At 41.2% G+C, this 16,899-nt stretch overlaps 1 protein-coding gene across 12 annotated transcripts in view; it reads left to right on the forward strand.

The window, feature by feature from the left end:
• MAST4 (microtubule associated serine/threonine kinase family member 4) overlaps positions 1–16,899 on the forward strand; it is a 275,824-nt gene that overhangs the window by 178,017 nt on the left and 80,908 nt on the right. For all 12 annotated transcript variants that reach the window (XR_013233058.1, XM_077347278.1, XM_077347279.1 and 9 more), the window contains one exon: positions 11,938–12,026. Coding sequence is in view for 11 of the 12 variants with exons in the window: in XM_077347278.1 (XP_077203393.1) it covers positions 11,938–12,026 (89 nt within the window). In the remaining variant the exon portion in view is untranslated. The remainder of the gene's footprint in view (positions 1–11,937; positions 12,027–16,899) is intronic.

The following is a 16,899-nucleotide window of genomic DNA, read 5'->3' on the forward strand; positions in this document are numbered from 1 at the left end:
TTGCTGCTTTGTAGATAAGTTTTTCTGTCTGACTCTGAAAAGAGCAAGTAACTTCACTGACTATTCTGGATCCCCCCCCCCTTTATGTAAACCAATATTACTTTAAAAGGAAGACTTATCTTCATCCGTGTCATCACTCAACTAAACAAAACAGCATATGCGTGTGGAACTTGTGTGGATTACAGATGGCTAAAAATGGTTCTGAATGAAAGACTTTTCTTTAAGTTTTCTGTAAGCTTTTTTTCATATTATAGATTTTTCTCACCTATTGATGTAAGTATTTGGCCTTAAAGGCAGGGAAAGGTGTTTGTGTACTGTGAAATTAAGTTAGCTGAAAGTAATAGTGCAGTTACATCAGTGGCCATGCTCTGTGAATTCTTTGCATACTATGAATAAAATACTAAACATGCATGCCCCATTGGAGTTAAATTTTAACATTTGTATGTGGGTTACATTTCTTGTGAATGTATGCATTACATGGATGATAAACTGAAAATACGATGTTTACTAGGGCAGAGCTTGGGTACTATTTAATATGTCTCTACTTTGAACACACACACACATATATATCTTATTGCAGATTCACATATCATAGGCATCCATTTTATGAACAAATCTTTATTGTAGAGCTGGACAAATCAATAAAATCTTACTATTACTATACAGTTTCTGAATCAACAAATTGCGCAATAAAATAGAACCAAGTAGAGCCAAGTTCTGTAAAGGAGCTATTTGTTTATCCTTTAGGCTAAATTTGTAATGTGAAGATAGAAATGGAAATTAATAAATGACTATATGACTAGTTAAAAGTTAACTTTCTAAAAAGATCCTGCAGACCTCATTTAGTAAGAGCTGCATGGAAAAGGAAATAGTAAAACTGTTCCGCATGTGGAAGTGCCCAGAAGCCTCTGGGAAAGTCACAACTGATTTGTGCTGATGGTAGTGCCCCCACGAGCTGGTATTGAGAGACACAATGCCTCCGAATGTTCGGATTCCCTTCCCTTGAGACATAATGGCTGTTGTCTGTTGCCATCTAAACTAGTGACTGTCCTTTCCTCTTATTGCAAAGATTCCAGAAGTTAATGCTATATAGTCTTTTTGTGTGCATGTCTTTTCACAGTCCTCTACCTACAAGTTTAATTAGGTAGTTCGGAGTTTTCACATTATTCTCTCTGACCATTTGGCTTATGAAATTCTTCTTCTTCAAGAAACACCATGTTCTGAGCCATAGTAATGTAGAGTAAAAAGCATAGTACCTTAGTCATGCCATGCTGAAACCTTTCAGTTATATCTTAACTGTTCCTGCTGATTGAAGTGGTCTTGGAATGAGATGGTAGAAGGTTATGGATGTTGAATCAGCTGTACCACATGCATCTAGAAAGCTATCCTGTCAGGGAGAAAACTTCTACTCCCCCCCACTTCCTGTACATTAAAAAACAAACAAACACCAGCATAACATGTTTAGAACCTGGGGAAACATCCCAAGATGTAATTCCCCCACCTGCAATCTAACATGTATGTCCGTTTCACCACTTTGCTGTTTCATTTCCATTTCACTTGCTTTCATGTGTAAATCAGACCTTAGCAACTGGTTGATTTCTATAATGCACTAATTGGATATTTCTTTTATGAAGTAATTTAGTGGTTTTAGTTATAGTAAGCTTCTTTCTTTTCTGGAAATGTTGGATATAAATGAGGAAAAAAAGTAGATAATATCTTATTCGTAGGCCTCTATCCAAGGTCAACCAAGATTCAATATGGTTGTCCATAAGAAATTTATTCCTTGGTTGAGAAAAAGAAAATCTGCTTAGACTGCAGCAAGGTTAGGATTGCCAACCTCCTGGATGAAAAAAAATGTCATGTCCCTTCAAATAGACACATAATACAATGTTATTTACCAGATATTATTTACTTCTCTGACAGAATGGGTCTGCTCATGCCTGCAAGCCTTATTCCACTCTGCCTACTCCAAGGTTTTCCCTAACACCTGGAGAGGTTGTCTCTCACTCTCCAGGGTAACTTCAGGGTAACTTCATGACCACTACCTGACCCTTGTATAGCATTGCCCAACAAGAGAGAGTCAAAATTCCCAGCTTCTTGGTGTAGTGAAAGCCAGCTTGTGGTATCTGGAGAACTGGGTTTGATTCCCAGAGGTTTGATTGGCCCAGAGGATCTGACCAGAACCAATGGGTTGAAATTAATCCCAAAGAATTTTTGGCTAAACATCTGGAAGAAGTTCCTGATAGACTGTGTCCTTAGTAGAACAGGCTTCCTCAGGTGGTGGTGGGTTCTCCTTCTTTGGAAATTTTAAAGCAGGGGCTAGATAATCATCTCACAGAAATGCTGATTTTATGCACTTAGGCAGATTGTGAGTGGGTGGGCAGGAAGGGATGTGCCAGTGTTTTTCTCTTGTGGCCCTTCCCTGCTTACCCATGGAATTACTGCTTGCGACTGGGATGGTAGGCAAATTTTCTCCAGTCCAGGATGGAGTCTGGAGGTTTGTGGTGGTGGTGGGGATCACTTTGGCATGAAATTGGGGTCATTGTTGGTGGGCAGGTAGTTGTGAGTTCCTGCGTTGTGCAGGGAGTTGGACTAGATGACCCTTGAGGTCACTTCCGACTCTATGATTCCTCATTCTTCCACATGCAGCTAGCTGGGTGACCTTGGGCCAGTCACAGTTCTCAGATTTCTCTTAGCTTCAACTGCCTCACAGGGTGTCTGTTGCGGGGAGAGGAAGAGAAGGTGATTGTAAGATGCTTTGAGAATCCTTCAGGTAGTAAAAATTGGGGTACAAAATCCAGCTCATCTTCCCAGTTTTTGTGGCCATCACAGGGACTATGTATCTCCTGGAGGAATAGCCACTCACCACCTGTCAACATTTGCCCTTCCTTTTACAATAGTGTCTCTGTGATGGTGGAGATCTATGTGGTACAGGGAACCATTGCCAGCATCCAAGGTTATAAAGTGTTTATTTAAAAGAAAATGTTCATAGTGCAGGGGGTTGTACTAAATGACCCATGAGTCTATTATTCTATGATTCTGTTCATAAGCATACTTTTAGCACAGCACCAGATTGAGCAAGGGATCCAAAAGCACTGAGTAAAATGCAAATCCTCTATTCCTTGCCTTACTAGATCATAAATTATAGGAAATGCTCTTTAGGTTGGGAACTTACAGATCTCTAGGGAGTTTATATGACCTTGAAGTCTCCTGCAGCTCATCAGAAGAGCACATGGTCAGTGGCTAACTGCTCTACACCTCAGTTAAGAGATCTCTCTGTCCTGATGGACTCTACCCCAAAGAGACCTCCTCCATACTGTCAGGAGTGTTTGTCATGTCCATTTCTCTTCTCCTTGAACAGGCCAGGCTGCGTCAAAGAGGAACCTCCCAGAATCTGTCTAGTCTAAAAATCTCCAAATCTTTGTTTCCTGCTTGAAGAAGGAGGGGACATTGAGTAATCTCCTCCTCACTGCCTGGTGTCTGCCCAGAGGGGGAAAAGCCCTGTTAAAACATGCAGTTCAAACTTGCACAGGGGGGAAAAAAACCCATTTCATCACAACCACCATACTGTAAAAAGTTCCAAATGTCCATTTTCACACATTAAAGGAGCAGAAGTCCCCCCCCCAATATTCTGTTTTTTCCAAAACATATTACTGAAGGGCAGAAGAGGAAAATAGTGTAGCCCTGCCTCTACTTCCTACATAATTTTTTCTTTAGCTGTTTTTCTTCTTGTCGCACTCTCTGCGCAGAAATGGCACTAGGAAAAAGGCTATTAAGATTAGAACTGGTTAGTGAATATGTTGCTGGAGAGGTGTCAGGTTGCTTCACCTTATTTAGTTACACTTTTGTATCTGTCATGACAGATGTTTTATGTTTCATAATTAATTTTTCTTCAGCCTAAGAGGAGTGCTGGGGGGGGGGAATGGTAAAGGTTAACAGTAACTTTAATTATCAATAAAATCAGAGTCCAGTAGCACCTTTAAGACCAACAAAGATTTATTCAAGGTGTGAGCTTTCAAGTGCAAGCACCCTTGGTGCTTGTACTCGAAAGCTCACGCCTTGAATAAGGTGACCATATTTTAACATTGGCAAAGCGGGACACCATTGACCGGGAGGGGGGGGGGTTCTTGATTAAAAACTTGGTCTATATGGAGCAACAAAATTTTTCATAGGACGCATAGAACGCAAAAATAGTATTGTAATATATATATTTTTACTTGGAACATAAGTACAATTTGCCAGGTGCCCCCAGATGTCCCTCCAAAAGTGGGACAATCTAGTCACCTTAGCCTTGAATAAATCTTTGTTGGTCTTAAAGGTGCTACTGGACACTGATTTTATTGTGCTACTTCAGACCAAGACGGCTGCTCATTTGAATTTAATTATCAAGTTGTACCTTTAACTGTATTTGCTCTGAAGAGTATTTTAAGGATGTAAATGAAAACTTCTGATCCAATGTGAACTGGTGCTGCCAACATTACATGAAAAATACTACATCTTCAAAGGAGCAGAATATTGACATACTTTCTTTGTTGCAAATTCCACAGTTCTTAGATAAGTTGTTAAAAAACATTCTCGCTCCTTTTCATTTCCTTGTTGAACATATGACCTGCTAAGTAAAGTTTACTTTTCTGTGCAGCATTCGTAGTTGGCTGTCTAACATCTGCGAGTTCCAGGCCAGCACATTTCACAAATACATCTTAAATTAAACTCATCCAGTTTAAACAAAGAGAATATGTCTCATGTCCTACAAGAGAAGGACATGAGAAGGCCTTCTCCTGAGGGTGATGTTCAGCTATATATTTTTCCTATCAAACTAACAGCTTCTGTCCCTTCAGAGTCATTATGTATTTCCAGATGGTATTCAGAATTTAAAATTGGCTAAGAGAAAGTTATTTTCTACTACATTTGCTGTAGCTCACTATTCTAGGACCATTATTTGCAGTAGCTTTTCAAATACAAAGATCCATCTACTTTTTAAGCTTCAGCTTTTCCCCAAGCAGTGTGTTAAGATGGCACCAAAATTAAAGTTTACTCTGTAGAAGAGTGCAGTAGTCAGCACACGTTGCTAAAGGTGCCGCCGTAATAGTTTACAACCCGTATCCATCTTCGTTACAAGTATAAATATTAATAATTAAGGATGTTAAAATGAAATCATTATAAATGATTAAAACAGATGCCAGATTTCATGTGAAAAGCATGTCAAGGAGTAATTGCTGTCAGTACATCCTTCTCACCCTGTTCTTTTTAGCAATTAACCTTTATTGCCTGTAATTTACCCCTGTATCCATAGTAAAAAGCTTTCTCTGAAGAAGGGACGTTAATGGTAACAATGTCGTTATCTCAGCTGTTCATTGCCTTATCATGAAAGCTGTGCTTAGCAGCACCATGTCGGAAAATGATTATATGTTAATGTTGATTTATATGTCTGCTATATATTTGCTCTATTCCCCGTGAATATCCTTGTAACATGAAAAGTCTGCCAAATGGGTTTTGCCCATCTGCTGGAGGTCTCAGTTGTGATGGCCTTTTATTTGACTTGCGGAAGAAAGCAGATTCATCTCTTTTTGACTTTCTCTGTAAAAACTTAATGATTACCAAACTGATTGTATCCCAATTCTCGAAAGACTGCATTTGAGACTTAGACAAAAGATATTTGGTGTGCTTGGAATAGAGATCCATTTCAAATATGATGTTTTTCACCAGTAGTATGTTCATTTTAACAGGCAATAGACAATAGCATGCCTATAGTATGCATGTGTACCTATAAGGACAATAATTAGGTGTGTGCTTTAAAAACTTGAACATTTATATTTAAAAAGAAGTGAAGGTGGTAAGAAACCAAGCCCCTACTGATAGCTGTTCAGCTGGCCAGGAGGGGGGAAATGGTAGGAGATTGGAGGGGGAATGTTGGCAGCATCCTGACACACTGATACCCATGTTCCCAAAATGACATCAGCACACCATTTGGGCGTAAACTATATTTTTGCCCCAGTGCCAGAGTATCCCCTGCACTGTACTGATGTCACTTCCTGGCTTAAGGGAATGACATCAGCACATTGTAAGCAACATCATTATGTTGCCCATAAGTGTCTCCTTTCCCCCATACACACACAAAATAGGGCTCCTGCTGGTCACCAGGGGGAACCTGGCAACCCCATGAAGTCATAATAAAAATTACTTAAAGCAAATTCTTCTTCCAATTAACATTTAATAGCAACTTAGCTATTTTAATGGTGTTATTGGTTTACTCAGTTTCTTAAAAGCATCCAGGCTAATGACTGTTGCTATATCTAAGGGAGTCCTATGGAAGAAAATCAGTATTATTAATTACAAATTCACAAATCGTTATTCATATTTCATTCTAAAATTAGTAAATCATGAAACTCACACTCTGTGTACCCAATTATACATGCCTGGGTATAGGTAGATTTTTCTAAGCCCAGTAGGACTGAAGCAGGTGATGATGTGGAACAGTAGAAGAGATCCACAGGAGGGTCAATCTGGATAAATGGTCAGATTTCCTAAGAATTTCTGCCTGAGGGGCTGAAATGAAAGTGCAAGCAAGCATAATAGTAGCCAGACAGGTAGGGTAACATGGTGTCTGAAAGAAGACAGGCAGGGAATTTATAGCAGTAAGACAACCTGTTTTATTTTAACAGGAATACAAGCTACATTGGAAAGGTCAGAATCTGATTGGTGCCTGTATACCCATGCTTGCAGGTATTTATAGCTACACTAGAGTAGTGGGATCAGTATATAAATCTATAGCTGTATTTAGGAGCAAGTGACTCCCACTACCTCTGTAAGATTTAGGGCATTCTTAGTAAATATTGATGCTAATGATGTCAGGCTGGATATATTGTCCTCCTGTCAGAAGATGTTTGGGAGATTCTTACTATTCCCAACCCATTTCTGAATGAAAATAATTGATTGTATAGTAGAACTCTCAGGGACAACTTGTGGTGATGTGGTGGCTCTCATGTTATGGAACAGGATATCTGAGGCAAATAGGAAGGCCCCTAAACTTACATCATTTTTGAAACTGTGCAAAACAGAATTCGAGGACCGTAGACGGAGTAGAACCATAGTGTAGTAGAGTAGATAAAGAAGTGACTTTTATTAGAGATAGTCTTTTCTACATGGACTGTGATGTTGCCTTATACATATACTAGTAAGCAAGCCCGCTGCAGGGAAATGCAGCGGGCGCTAGGACTCACCGGCGGCGGGCTGGTCGGCGTCGTCGTCGGTGGCAGGCTTTTTTAGGCAGCAGGCAGGCTCCCTTAAGCGGCGGTCTGACTCGGCGAGAGGCGCTTCGCGCCTCTCGCCGTGTCAGACAGCCGCCCGAGGGAACCCCCGGCTTCGCGCGACTGCCGGGGGCTCCCTGGGGCGGCGGCCTGACGCGGCGAGAGGCGCCTCTCGCCGCGTCAGGCCGGGAGCAACTGCGAGCCGCGCTGCGCGCGGCTCGCAGTTGCTCAGGCTGGGAATCGGAGGGACCAATCGGCAGGCGCTTCACGCCTGCCGATTGGTCCCTCCGATTGTCTGTCGTGAGGAAGGGTCCAACCCGGACCCTTCCTCATCACGGACAAAGCCCACCTCAAGGGGGCTTAAAGAATTATTTAGTCCATGGCGCCCGTGGCGCCACGGGCTGTTTAAAGATGTTTGCATGTGTTGTTTTGATTTTCCTCTTCTGTAATCACAGCCCAGCAACCTTATTTGTCTTCCTGTAGCTCTTTGCTGCTAGATTAAAATGATATCATAATTTGTAATTCTGATACCATCCATTGTGATCCACTTACTGATTCTGAAAAGCTTTTAAAAATTGTATTTGTAATCTGCCTTGGGTCCCAGGGGAAAGGCAGACTATAAAAGAAAAGAAGAAGAAGAAGAAGAAGAAGAAGAAGAAGAGTTGGTTCTTATATGCAGCTTTTCCCTACCCGAAGAAGGCTCAAAGCGGCCTTCCCATTCCTCTCCCCACAACAGACACCCTGTGAGGTGGGTGAGGCTGAGAGAGCCCTGATATCACTGCTCGGTCAGAACAGTTTTATCAGTGCTGTGGCGAGCCCAAGGTCACCCAGCTGGTTGCATGTGGGTAGCGCAGAATCGAATCCGGCATGCCAGATTAGAAGTCCGCACTCCGAACCACTACACCAAACTGGCTCTCTAATAACATTCTAAATAATAACAGTTGCTAGAGTAGCTGAACTAGGAGTAGTCCTGAGCAGTCCAGTTCCCAACACTTAAAATTGGCTGTAAAAAATATAATTAGCAGTGCTTGTGTTCTCCAGGAAAATGTGTTAAGGTACATTTGCATCCTTAAGTACCTATGTGACATGCTTAGGAGGTCCTTAAGGGACATGATCTCTGATCTATACTTGATGTGTTTTCTGAAAAAAATACCAATATAACACTATTTGTTTGAGGCGGGTCGGTGACCATGCAATAGAGTTCTTAATCTCTCTCGCTCTCTGCAGCTAGCTCTTCATGTCCAGTCCTATCAGTAGTGCATAAAGCTATTGCTTTCCAGTCCATATACATGATTTGATAAGAACATGAGGCACTACTGAGACAGATTCATATTAAACTCATGTATTAAACCTTAAATAATCTAATTTTCCCTTTACAAAAGTCTTAAGTAAAACCAAGAATACACATTCTTTAAATATTTGATGCACATAACTCCTTTTACTTTGGTGACCTAATTTATGCGTGCTATTTCAAGATGGGGGTCTGTATTCATAGGTTTATTTGATTATAATTACAAGGCTGTGAATATATGTAAAGAAAATTGCAAAATCCACCCTTTTAGTAGATGTGTGAGTTTACCATTCATGTCATAATTATCTGTAATGAAGAAAAATAGTGATTTGTGGTACTTGAGATGAAAAATGTATGAGTGAAGGAACACATTTATCTTTGTAGGATATTTGTTGGTCTATTTACAAAAGCCACAGATGTGAAATTTGCCTCAATAATTAGATTTTTAATTAGTATATCATAAGATTGATAAATTATTGTACTTTGTGTAGTTGGGAAACTCACGCGAATACATGTATTGAATGATGATTGTAAATTGGTGATCTGTTTTCTGACATAGTTATATTATATGTTACAAAGTTTCTGTGTTCTATTAGAAGAAATATCAAGGTTCAGTAAAGTAATATAGCAATAGCAGGTGGGTTAGTTTAGAATCATAGAATCATAGAATCATAGAGTTGGAAGGGGCCATACAGGCCATCTAGTCCAACCCCCTGCTCAACGCAGGATTAGCCCTAAGCATCCTAAAGCATCCAAGAAAAGTGTGTATCCAACCTTTGCTTGAAGACTTCCAGTGAGGGGGCACTCACCACCTCCTTAGGCAGCCTATTCCACTGCTGAACGACTCTGACTGAGAAAAACTTTTTCCTGATATCTAGCCTATATCGTTGTACTTGAAGTTTAAACCCATTACTGCGTGTCCTTTCCTCTGCAGCCAGCAGAAACAGCATCCTGCCCTCCTCCAAGTGACAACCTTTCAAATACTTAAAGAGGGCTATCATGTCCCCTCTCAACCTCCTTTTCTCCAGGCTGAACATTCCCAAGTCCCTCAACCTATCTTCATAGGGCTTGGTCCCTTGGCCCCAGATCATCTTCGTCGCTCTCCTCTGTACCCTTTCAATTTTATCGATGTCCTTCTTGAAGTGAGGCCTCCAGAACTGCACACAGTACTCCAGGTGTGGTCTGACCAGTGCCGTATACAATGGGACTATGACATCTTGTGATTTTGATGTGATGCCTCTGTTGATACAGCCCAAAATGGCATTTGCCTTTTTTACCGCTGCATCACACTGCCTGCTCATGTTTAGTTTACAATCCACAAGTACCCCAAGGTCTCGTTCACACACAGTGCTACCTAGAAGCGTATCCCCCATCCAGTAGGCATGCTTTTCATTTTTCTTACCCAGATGCAGAACTTTACACTTTTCTTTATTAAATTGCATCTTGTTCTCATTTGCCCATTTTTCCATTGTGTTCAGATCTCGTTGAACTCTGTCTCTATCTTCCGGAGTATTTGCCAGTCCTCCCAATTTGGTGTCATCTGCAAACTTGATGAGTAGTCCCTCCACCCCCTCATCTAGATCATTAATAAATATGTTAAAAAGTACCGGGCCGAGCACCGAACCCTGAGGTACCCCGCTACTCACCTCTCTCCAGTCTGATGAAACACCATTGACAACAACTCTTTGAGTGCGGTTCTCTAACCAATTCCCTATCCACCTAACGATCTGAAAATCCAGATTGCAGTCCTTCAACTTATCCATCAGAACATCATGGGGAACCTTGTCAAAAGCTTTACTAAAATCCAAGTAAATGACATCAACCGAATTTCCCCGATCCAGCAAACCTGTTACTTGGTCAAAAAAGGAAACTAGGTTGGTCTGGCAGGACCTGTTGGAGACAAATCCATGCTGACTTCCTTGGATCACCAAATTGTCCTCCAGATGTTTGCAGATCGCTCCCTTTAATATCTGCTCCATTATCTTCCCCACAACAGAGGTCAGACTCACTGGTCTGTAGTTTCCCGGGTCATCCTTCCTCCCTTTTTTGAAGATCGGAATAACGTTTGCTCTTTTCCAGTCCTCCGGGACATCTCCAGTCCTTAAAGAGGTTCCGAAGATGATGGACAAGGGCTGTGCAAGTTCTCTGGAAAGTTCTTTGAGTACTCTCGGGTGCATTTCATCTGGACCAGGGGATTTGAACTCATCCAGTGCAGCTAAATGCCTCTCGACCACCTCTCTATCCATGTTAACCTGCCACCCAGACACTATCCTTTGGCTACAGCCATCTCTAGATGTGCCTAAACACTTAGACCTGTGGGAAAAAACAGATGTAAAATAGGCACTAAGCCTTTCTGCTTTCTCTGCATCTTTCGTTAGAGTTTGTCCATCCGCACCCAACAGCGGGCCTATTGCCTCCTTTACTTTACGTTTGCTCCTCACGTAACTGAAAAATCTTTTCTTGTTACAATGGGCTTCCCTGGCCAATCTTAGCTCACTCTCAGCTTTGGCCTTTCTGATGATTGATCTACAGTGCCTAGTAACCTGTAGGTACTCTTCTTTAGAGCTCTGTCCTTCCCTCCATTTCCTGAACATTTTCCTTTTCTTTCTTAGTTCCTCTTGAAGTTCTCTGTTCATCCAAATAGGCTTCTTAGAGCTCCTGCAGTGTTTTCGTCTTTCTGGAATAGTCACTGATTGAGCATGCAATAGCTCTTGTTTGAGTAGCGCCCACCCTTCACATGCTCCCTTCCCTTCCAGCATTCTCGTCCATGGTATGACACTCATCATGTCTCTGAGTTTATTAAAGTTTGCCCTACGAAAATCCAACATCCGCGTCTGGCTACAAGCTTCCTTGGCTCCCCATCTCAAAAGGAATTCTATGAGGACATGGTCACTTCCCCCTAGGGTCCCCACCTCCTTCACCTCATCCACCAACTCTTGCCTGTTGGTCAGTATTAAGTCCAGTATGGCTGAACCTCTTGTGGGTTCATCTACCATTTGATAAATGAAATTGTCAGCCAGGCAGGTCAGAAACTTGCATGACTGAGGACGCTTCGCAGAGTTTGTTTCCCAGCACACATCTGGGAAATTGAAGTCACCCATGATGACAAGGTCCTGCCGTTTGGATATTTTCTCAAGCTGCTCACAAAGTTTGCTGGATAGTATCTCTATTAAACATGTGGTTATAATTAACCTCAATGAATCCATTTTGCCGTTCAGTGTGGGTCTCACCCTGGTGTTTTCTGTATTAAAATCCCTACTACTGGTGAATGACTCTGAGTTTAACAGTGGATTGGAATAATTAAACGTTTTCTGAGTATTGTGAATAACAATGAGTGGTGCAGTTGTATAGCCTGCTAAAATTCTCTAGTTAAAAATAGTTTTCCTTCCCTTCTTATAGTTGCCGTACAAGTAACCGGAAAAGTTTGATATGCAATGGACAGTCTCCGGCTATGCCTCGGCCCCATTCACCACTTTCAGCTCATGCAGGTAATTACTCTCTGTTAATATTAAAAAACTATTTTTAATATTAAAAATAGTTATTAAAAAACTAATTGGTAATATTTCTGAAATGGTAATATTTCATTCTAGCAATATGTATGATATAAAGATTTGGCATTGATTTAGAATTGTACTCAGCTTGACTGTGCTGGAAACCCCTGGCACTAGGTCAGCCAACACTGGCTAGAACCTTAGTTGGATATTCTGGTTCAAGGCATTATAAAACACCATAAACGACCTTGTAGTTGTTCCATTTCAAAGTAGCAAGGCTCTGCAATGAGCATTTGAGATGGATCTCCACAGATCAAACACCTGTGTAGTGTTCACTATGTCCTTGCTCTCTGGTGTTAGTCTCTATTCTTGCTACCTGTTCAAAGGTAACTTCACCAGTAACTTAGCAGCACAATCAGACTACAAAGCGATTAAAGGCAGCTTTTATTAAAAATTGTGCTAAAGAAAGTTAATGTAATTGACCACTGGATACTCACCACGAAGGGTCCTTGTCTAAACAGTGAACCAGAGGTTCATGGCTTAGATCTCATCTTTGCCGTCAGAAAACCACTAGTTTTCTGACTTTATATGGTTTATATTGGTTCCTCAATAATTTTAGGGGTGGGGGAGATCAGATTTGTCTCACAGACTAGTCATATAATGTAGTCACAGAAGGGTTGCTCATTTATCCAGGATCCTCCAGCATTGCGTTCTGAGATCAACCCTTCCCCAGGATAGTACTTGAACCACTGTAATACAGTGCTTGTTAGCTACAGATCTGAGAACAGCTCAATATGATACTATGGTCAGTAGTATCAAAAGCTGCTGAGAAATCCAGCAGAACTATCAGGATCACATTCCCCATTGAGTTCTCAATAGAGGTCGCCAACCAAGATGACCATTGCAGACTCTGTTTCAAATCAGGACCTGAAGTCAGATTGAAATGGGATCAGAAAATCATTCTTTTCTAAGAATTCCTGGACCTGAGTAGTAACAACCCATTCTAGTACTTTGGCCAGGAATGGATAACTAGAAACTGGGTGGAAATTTTTCTACCATCATAGGGCTCGGGGACCTAAAAAAAAATCAGTTCTAATCACTGGCTCATTGAGCATAGGTGGCACAACTCCCTCTCTCAAGGAAGCATTGACCACTTCCCTAACCCATGCAGCCAGTTCCCACTGTGGCATATTTTATTAGCCAGGAAGGAAGTATTGAGAACACAGGAGATAACTCTCACCGGACCAAGAATCTTGTCCACATCTTCAGCATCCACAAGTTGAAAAGTATCTATCTAGATTGGACAAACAGATGCCAAAGGCACATCATCCGGATATGCATCTAATGTCAGCATCTGACCCAGAGCAGATCTAAATGATTTTGTCTACAAAATAAGTGGCAAATTGATCACAGTGAGCTGTTTTGTAGTCAGACCCCAAGTCTTTGTGGCTAAGATGTAAACATCCCGAAACCACAAAAAACACTTAAGCTGAATGATAATGTGCAGACACAATGGTGGAGTTGAAATATTTGTCATCATCACTGCCACAGAATAGGCTCTAATATAGGCTCTATGCTGTGTTCAGTCAGTCTTGCTCTGAGTTTTGCACCCGCATCACTCTAGATATTGTCCCTCCCACTTCCTTGCCACCATCTCTCCAGTGACATTGCTTGGGTCTATCCAGAGGGAGAGAGTCTTTAGGGGTAATTGTGTCAGCGGTTCTTGCTTCTGTGTGGCTAGTGACTCGCATTCTGATAATTAAGTTTCTGGGTAAACTTTATCCTTTTCATTTTGTAAGATGGTGACATTCCATCATATTTAGAGACTATTAGAGAATATATGGTAAATCACTGTGGTTTATCAGTGCTGCATTCTGATTTCAGAGAACGTATAATGCAATCAGGCTATGCAGCTATGAGGTTTTTTTCTTGTTTCGTCCTCTATTCCAACCACTTTGTTTGTATATTCAAAACTGCATTCTTTCCTTAATATATTTTATTACGATCCTCCTATTACGTCTTGATATTGAGTGGCATGAACATTATTTGATGTGGAAAAACACTTCAAACGTTTAGGAGACAGTACATCAGGTGAAGCCGTGTGCAGCTATGTGATCTACCAAAACCAAAAAAGGAACACAACCCAACCTTTACCGGTATGAACTCAGAAGTTGAGCTGTACAATAAAATAATGTAAAATGTTAATTATTTATTATATTGCACGCGCTTGGTCTTATGTGCTGTTAGTTCTGTATAGTTTTTATGTAGTTTTTTGTGTACTGTAATAAATAATTAACATTTTTACATTATTTTATTGTACAGTTCAACTTTTTGAGTTCCTCCCAGCTATGTGATCTATCTGTTTTCCATCTGCAGTCTTTTTCCTGTCCTGATTCATGTGCATTTTTGCAAAAAAAAACAAACAAAACCCAAACAACAACAAAAACCAAATAGAAATATCTTTCTACCTGTATTGCAGTCCCAACGACACGCTTCTTAAAACAGGAGGCAATGGGCCCTGAATGGTGGGAATGTTCCACCAACAGGAAAAAGGCAGCACCATCTTAAGTGGCTGGGAGACCATTGCAGCCCACTGCAGCACTTCCACACCACACCCCTCCACTATGTGTGTGCCTGGCCAGCCGGCTAACCAGCCGGCTATAAGGAGGGCGTTGTGTGGTGCCATTTCTTGCACTTAAAATGTCATCTTCTGGTAAATCTGTAATTGTCATCTTCTAGGTGATATGTAATGAATAATGATTTTGTGAATTTTAAGCAACTCATACATTCCACTTATATAGAAATCACATGGTGGTTTCTCGAAAAATTGTTTTGTGGAATAAGCATCCCTACTGCACATCTTAGAAAGCATAGAAAGTTGCCTGCATTACAGCATTTCTGGTTTCATCACAGCGTGTTCTACAGACCGATAAAAAGATAGCTATAGTGCTTGTATGAAATAAAAATGCTGAGGGGCTTTTAAAAGAATTTTTAAAAAATAACTATCTCAAAATTTCTGTCCTATCTGGATTGGTAAGGAGCCATTATAATTAATCTCTGTCTTTCAACATTAATATGTTGTTAATGCATCAGAAACTCTTTTGAGTTTTTAAAAAATAAAAAGTCAGTTTTTAAAATACTATATTTTTTAATCACTACAACATTCCACTTCTCATAAGATTTACAGTTCTTGTCTTTATGGCAGAGATGCAGGATTTCTAAAGCTAATTATTCTCAGCACTAACTGTTTATGTCATGAGATTCCCTGTTTATTGTCATTTAATTCAGTATTGTTTTGAAAAGCTGATTATCTTTTTTCAGTGTTAACTTGTCCCTGGAGATCGTAGTATTAATTATGTTTTTAATGCTTGACCCACCAATCAGGCTTTCTTTATCAGGCCGGAAATGTCAGGAGTAGTCTCAACAGTATATGAAGTATCCTAAAACTAAAACGTGCAACAGCCAGCAGATTCTGGGGAACAGCAGGGTTTGAGTAATAAGCAGGCACTGCACATATGGATAGAGAATTAACTGGTACTGGTTATTCTTTGGAAGCCTCTCAGGCATTGACTTACAGATGGGTGAATGACTGCTGAAAGGAATGCTGTGAGTGATGAAGGTCATAGATAGGACTTCATTTGTAATCTTTCTTGCTTTTCTGGAGTACCACACCTAAAATCCACAGCAGTAGAATTCCTTTCCCTACTTTATCTGGATTTTCTTCATGTTAGCTGTCTGTTATTTGAAGAAAAAGAGAAGGAAGAGCTGGTTTTTATACCCCACTTTTCACTACCTGAAGGAGTCCCAAAGTGACTCACAAACACCTTTCCCTTCCTCTCCCACAACAGACACCCTGTGAGCTAGGGGGAGGCGCGGGCGTTGGTGTGCCGGCGGGCGCACACACGCAGACTCTCAGTGGTGCAGTGCTGGCTGCATTGGGAGTGAACGACCGCTTTGGACACCAAAGCACCCAACCCTAATAGTGACCTACAGGTTTTCAGATTGCGGAGTTTTAACAGTGGTTTAGGCTTAACCTATTTAACAGTGGTTTAAATTTAACTGATTCACTAGAACTTGGGGGAAGGGTCTGAGAAGCTTGTAATTCTCTTCTTTTTAGAGGTAACACCAAAATCATTTAAGGTATCCACCTTCAGAGCAAGAATGTAAAAAAAAAAAAGACTGAAAACATTTTGTTTTCCTATTAGTGTAAAAATCAGGAGCAGAATGTTAGATGAATCTAAAGATTTAGACTTGCATGTAGTTACTGGTAAAATGATTTTAATCTATGTTTAAGGTAGATATTCTTGCTATGAAAAGGTGGTACCTTTGCTTATTTCTGCCTAGACCAATTCTGCATGAGTGAAAAAGGCCAGGCTGGCGCCCATTTAGCAATGGGGCTAATCCCTTCTTTCACACAATGTCAGTGCCTGCCTGTCTGTCCTGGGCCTGGTGCACTTTAGGGCCTCTATTGCTGTGTTCTCCGGTCTGCCATGGGGCCCAGTGGGGCCTATCTAGCAGCAGGTCCATGTGGACAGAGCTGGCTCCTAAGGCATCCCAGAGGGGATACCAAATGTCTCACGTAGTGCCATGGCACCAAATGGGGCATTTTAAAAATATGCATGAAGGTGGGATTCATGAAACATTCATGAAATTATTTTTAAAAATCCATTGCCCCCCCCCCTGGAAGGTGCAACAGTTGCACCCCGGATGCCTCCGTGTGAAGGCAGTAATCAGGGATGGACCTGGTACATTACCCAAAAAGTCCCCTGTGAGGCCACAGGAAGCAGCAGGGCGCATAGCCCCACAGCAAACTCCTGTTGGTGGCCTGGTGCAGTTGCCTGGTGCAGTGTGGAATTGGAGTAAGAGACCT

This window comes from Paroedura picta, chromosome 7 (assembly GCF_049243985.1).
Source record: "Paroedura picta isolate Pp20150507F chromosome 7, Ppicta_v3.0, whole genome shotgun sequence".
Lineage (NCBI taxonomy): Eukaryota > Metazoa > Chordata > Lepidosauria > Squamata > Gekkonidae > Paroedura > Paroedura picta.